At 39.9% G+C, this 6,000-nt stretch overlaps 1 protein-coding gene across 1 annotated transcript in view; it reads left to right on the top strand.

Annotated features, from left to right (window-relative positions):
* The first annotated feature begins 825 nt into the window (after positions 1-825).
* LOC101894913 (netrin-B) overlaps positions 826-6,000 on the top strand; it is a 311,017-nt gene continuing 305,842 nt past the window's right edge. The window contains exon 1 of the mRNA XM_059127310.1: positions 826-3,990. Coding sequence (XP_058983293.1) covers positions 2,316-3,990 — 1,675 coding nt within the window. The 5' untranslated portion in view covers positions 826-2,315. The remainder of the gene's footprint in view (positions 3,991-6,000) is intronic.

The raw sequence follows: 6,000 nt of genomic DNA, 5'->3' as shown, positions 1-6,000 counted from the left end.
CAGATTTCGTCCAAAGAGGTATCATGGGAACATAATGTTGAGGGTAAAGCAAAAATTAATTTCTAGCCTAGGTTCTACAAATGAATTTTAATGAAAAGGAATAAATTTACATTTTCCAGTGGACTTGTTGCAGGGCAACCGTGTGAATGGAGGCTTGCTCCCACAATCGAATCAGCTTACAACAAGATTTTGCACAAATGTCTTGTTAACCAAAAATACCACCCATTACATGAAATGCTAACCACCCCCTTTGAATAATAACCAGATATAACATTACCTTTAACATAACGCTAACATAAGTCTGTGCACTGCTTCTGTTATGGTGGAACACAATCCACAACAGTCAAATGGAAACCAATAAGAGAATCCTACCAGCGAGAGAGGCACATAAGAGAAAACCCAATTGTCACCTCAGCAACCTGCTGAGTCGTGTGATGATAATAAATTGCATGTCTGGTGGTGGATACGAGCAACCAACCCAACTGTGCAATTGGCCCAGTGTTGTTGATGGTCGGAAGGAATCCATGGATGGATGGGTGGATGAATGGATGTGTGCCGCAACAATTTGAAAATGTAAACAAAACAAAAATCTCTGCCGCTCTCCGGCCAAAACAATGTGGGATGTAGGAATGTTTTGGCTGGCTGCCTGCCTGCCTGCCTGGCGGTGAGTTTTGTTTTGGCCCAGAGAGTAGGTTAATGTATATGGGAGAGATAGAGAGAAGTTTGTGTGCATGTTCGTTGTGATGTGCATTCTTGTTGTTTGCTCGTTGGTTAGTGCCACCACACACCAGTGTTGGGAAATTGTCTTTAGCATCCAGTATTAATTGAGCTCTCGTTTGATAAACAACGGTACGGTCGTCGTTGTTGTGTTTTTTTTCTCTGAATTTGCTGTTGTTGTTGTAGGCGACTCGTTTTTCTGTGCCCCACACAAAAAATATATACGAATGCAAGAAAGTTGCGCGTTAACGAAAAGAGATTGTTGCCGGTAAAAACTAAACGCTATTTTACGGACGGAAGGAAGAAGGACTTGAGCGCCAAGTCCTTGTTTTTACGGAAATTGAAGTGGTGAATTATCATCCGACGGTGGTGTAAAGTAATTCAACACATGCTGCCAACTTGTGTCGGCAAAGGATAACTGCTGCTCACATCGTCAAGTTAGTTTGTTCGGAGTATGAGCAGGAAGAATATTCGTTGAACGCTAGATATCCGTGTCCGTCGTCGTCGTCTCCGTCGTTGTTGTCGTCGTTTAAAGTGTTGCGAATAATTCATTTGGTTATTATTTGCGTTCATTCGCTTGCTGTTGCCCAGAACTACGGCAGCATTTGATGGTTAAGGATGCAAAAATGACTTTGGCGGATGCTGGCCGGAAATGAAAGAATAATAGGAAAAATTTATTTTTCCATCAAAACAAAAAATCGAAAAGTGTGAAGAAAAGTATTGAAACACAATTGCTGTGCCATTGAATGTTAAAAAAAATTGTTGAGATTTTTTTGCAAAACAAAAACAAAAAAACAAAAACAAAAAAAAATTGTGAATTTTTGCTAGACATTGTGTCTTTGAAAGAAACCCCCATAGAGTGCAGCTGCAAGTGATGTCCATCAATTGGGTCTGATGGTGTTAAAATTATCGCGTGCTTGGAATTGATGTTCCATTATCATGTTGCAGGCTTTGTTGGCTGCCTTTAAGTCTGGTTGAACAATCCATCGCTGCCGTCGCCCCTCCCCCTGCAGCAAAATATATGCAAATTCTTGTTGTTTTTGTCGTTTTTGGTTTCGGTTTATGTTTTTACCGGTTTTACGGCAGTTGCATTTGAACAAATAAACAACAAAGTGTTTTGCATTTTTTTTACGGTGGAAAACGTGTCTAGTTTTCGCCAAGAGAGCATAACGGCGGAAACTGAGGGCCAGAGACCCCAGTGAGTGTCATTGATAGCCTTAACACCTTTGAAATTGGAATTGTTGTCAGTGGAGCGTAAATTTGAAAAAATACCAGAGAATTTTGTGTTAATTTAATAAAAAAAAAAACGGAAATTGTCAGTGTTTTAAAAATGGTAATCTAGTATTGGAAGCAAAACGAAAAAATCAGAAGAAAACAAAAATTTGAAAAAAGTGTCAAAATAAAAAAAAATATTTTTTTTTGTGAAAAAAAAAATTCTGCCACAGACAACCTGAAATAAAAAACAAAATTTTGTGCAGCCACGTGCACGTGTTTAAAAACGGGAAACACACACAAGTTTTTAATTAATTTCCATACCAACCACGGGCTCCAAAAACCACCACTAACGCAACTGAACAGCCAGCCAGCCAGCCATCATTATGGCTTCTTTGCGAAGCTTTTCCTGGTGTTTTCTAATTGTGGCCCTGTTCCAGCTCCTCACCACCACCACCCGAACATGGGCTCTCAAGTCTTCCTCATCGTCTAACAACAACAATGATCCCTGTTATTTTGAGGGTAAACCGCGAAAATGTTTACCCAGTTTTGTAAATGCTGCCTATGGTAATCCGGTGGTGGCATCCTCCACCTGTGGCACACATCAGGCGGAACGTTATTGTGAACTGAAAAGGGATGGTACATTGGAGGAGTGTAAAACGTGTGACAACTCAAGGCCGGACATGAGATTTCCAGCTTCCGCATTGACAGATTTAAATAATCCCAACAATGTAACCTGCTGGAGATCGGCAGTGGTCCCAGTGCCCTCTGATCCCGATTCGGCACCACCTGACAATGTCACCCTAACCTTGTCTTTGGGTAAAAAATATGAGCTAACCTATGTCAGCTTGTCATTCTGTCCCAAATCACCAAAACCCGATTCCATGGCCATCTATAAAAGTTCCGACTATGGGCAAACATGGCAACCCTTTCAGTTCTACAGTTCTCAGTGCCAGAAATTCTATGGACGTCCAGACCGGGCCAAAATAAGCAAATTCAACGAACAAGAAGCCAGATGCATGAACTCCCATCATGATGGCAACACCAATCGTTTCGCCTTCAATACCCTGGAGGGTAGGCCATCGGCAAATGATTTGGACTCCTCCCTGGTGTTACAGGATTGGGTAACGGCCACCGATATCCGAGTGGTATTCCATCGTCTGGAGCTGCCCAAAGAACTGCTAAATGCCCATTTGAAATCCGACCTTAAGCCAGATGCCAATAGTTTCAGTGACGAAATGTCCACCAGCCAGGAGGAAGAGGATGACGATGAAGAAGATGATGACTCGGAAGATGTCGAGGATGAATACGATGACTACAATATTCATGAAAATGACAGTGTAAACTATGATGATTTGGAGGATTATGCCGAGCCCAAGAAACATCTGGAATTGGATGATCATCTGGACATGGACTATGCCAATGATGGTGGGATAAACATAACCCCGCTGAAGACCAAGCGTATTTCCCAGAAACAAAAATCATTGGCCTATGAGAAGCATTACAAGGCCAAGGCAGCCAATTTGGCCATGGCCAGTTCCACTGTTTCAACGGTGAGTGGCAGCGGCAGCGGAAGCAGCATTAGTTCTTCAACCACAAATAAACCCCAAATTGTGGCCGCTTCCAAATATCAACAAAAACCCGGCTCCTCCTCCTCGGATAAGTCTTCCTCGGCCGCCATTGCCTCGGCCTCGATACGTGATCTGTTGGCCGTCTCCCAGCATTATGCTGTATCCGATTTTGCCGTTGGTGGACGTTGCAAATGTAATGGCCATGCCTCGGAATGTGTGGCCGTTGTGAGTTCTAATGAAGCTAATCTCTTTAGTCATGATGATGACAATGGTGGTGGCGGTGGTATGGGCTCCGAATCTTTAGACGATGATGGCAATATAATACGTTCATCGTCCAATTCGAATACTGGCCTGGCGATAAATGCCAAATTGACAATGACCTGTTCCTGCAAACACAACACAGCCGGACCGGAATGTGAGAGATGCAAACCGTTTTACTTTGATCGACCATGGGGACGTGCCACCGACACGGATGCCAATGAATGTAAAAGTAAGTAAAGTCCAACGTTTTTATTTACCCCTCACCTCCCCCGAAAAATTAATAATGATTACCAAAGTGAGTGAATTTTTGCGATTGATAACGAAGTTGGGTAGTTATGATGGACTGACTGACTGACTAACTTTGCTTTGGCTTTTGTTTGTTTGTCTTCTTTGCCATTGTCCTGGGTTCTTTAGCAGGTCATCACATCTATCAACTTCCTCCATATGTCGCTGTTGGTTCTTAGTTTCCTCCGCTTTTTGTTCTTCTACTTCTTCGTCTGTTTGTTTTCATGGTTTAATAGGTTTTTGCGGCCTCAAAAAGTCATTAATGCTGGCCAAATAACGAATGAAATGAAATTTTGACCGGACCATCGATTATCATGGCAGTTCAATAGGTTTTTGGTTAAGGGGAAGACAGTCAAACAGACAGTGTTTTGGGTATGGGTGTGCAGTGATTTAAGTTTTCTTTTAATGGATTTGGTGATGTGAACGGAAATATTAAAACCTAACTTAAAAGTTATAATAAATAAAATATAAAACCAATTAAATGTTACAAAATAATCATGAGTTGTTAGTTTTTGAGATAAAAATTTGAAAAATAAAAAATGAATTTTAATTAATTTGAATCCATAAATATGCTTTAAATTGAAGGGAAGTGACAGATAAATTTGTAATAAATTCCAACACTAAAAGGGTTGTGACTTTGTGAGACATAGAAGTCGGCTGTTAAAAGTAAAGGTGTCAGAAAACTGCAGTCATATGAAATCAAATCTGGTCGTGCAGATGCGGGGCTAGTTTAAGAGAGGAAATTAATTTCCATTTGATACTGTTTTCTAGCTAGTAAATTATGAAGAAAAAATTAAAAATTCTTTCACCATTTTTTCAATGATAATTTCTATGGCTTTTTAACCCAAATTTATAATATGTCAATGCGAAAAATATTTTTAAAATTAAACCAGTAAAGAAAGTCCTAAAGTCGGGCGGGGCCGATTTTATGATACCCTACACCACTTTGCTAATTTAGTTGAGCTCCACTTAATAATTAAAAGTTTTTATGGGAGAATTCAATCATACACGCTATGATTATAATTATAATTTAAAATTCAAAGGACTAAATATGCCGAAGCATTTGTATCTTTTAAATTCGGACTTGTATTGCCCATTTGGTGCGAAATTAATTTGAAATCGGATATGGAAACTATATCCAAATCTGAACCGATCTTGATAAAATTTGGAAAAGATATTTCTGAGCTGTATTTGATATATTTCCCTGAATATCGTTGTTACGGAGTGCGTATTACGGCTGTGGGTAACAAATACAACAAATCGGATGAACAATATATATGGGAGCTATAACTATATCTGAACCGATCTTCACCAAATTTGGCACACTACCTTCTAGACTAAATTCGGTCGTATGTGCCAAATTCCATCCCATTTGGACAAATATTAGACGTTTGGTGCACAATAAATGGTAAATCGGACGAAGTTATATATGGGAGCTATATCCAAATCTGAACCGATCTCGATAAAATTTAGCAAAGGTATTTCTGAGCTGCATTTGATATATTTCCCCAAATATTGTTGTTACAGAGTGCATGTTACGGCTGCGGAGGACAAAAATAACAAATCGGATGAACAATATATATGGGAGCTATAGCTATATCTGAACCGATTTCGATAAAATTTGGCATACTTATTTTCAGGCCTAATTTGGTTGTATGTGCAAAATTCCATACTATTCGGGCTGATATTACACGTTTGGTGCACAATAAAAGGCAAATCGGACGAAGATATATATGGGAGCTATATCTAAATTTTTACCGATTATCTCCAATTTCAATAGGGTTCGTCCATGGGTCAAACAAATGATTTGTGCAAAATTTCATCTGGATAGGGCAATAAATGCGAACTGTACTTTGTTTACAAAAATACATGGACAGACGGACAGACGGACGGACGGACAGACGGATGGACGGACGGACATGCATAAATCGACTCAGAATGTGATTCTATGCAG

This window comes from Musca domestica, unplaced genomic scaffold (assembly GCF_030504385.1).
Source record: "Musca domestica strain aabys unplaced genomic scaffold, Musca_domestica.polishedcontigs.V.1.1 44, whole genome shotgun sequence".
NCBI lineage: Eukaryota > Metazoa > Arthropoda > Insecta > Diptera > Muscidae > Musca > Musca domestica.
Note: the sequence above shows the minus strand (reverse complement) of the source record. Positions and strands in the feature narration are given on the sequence as shown.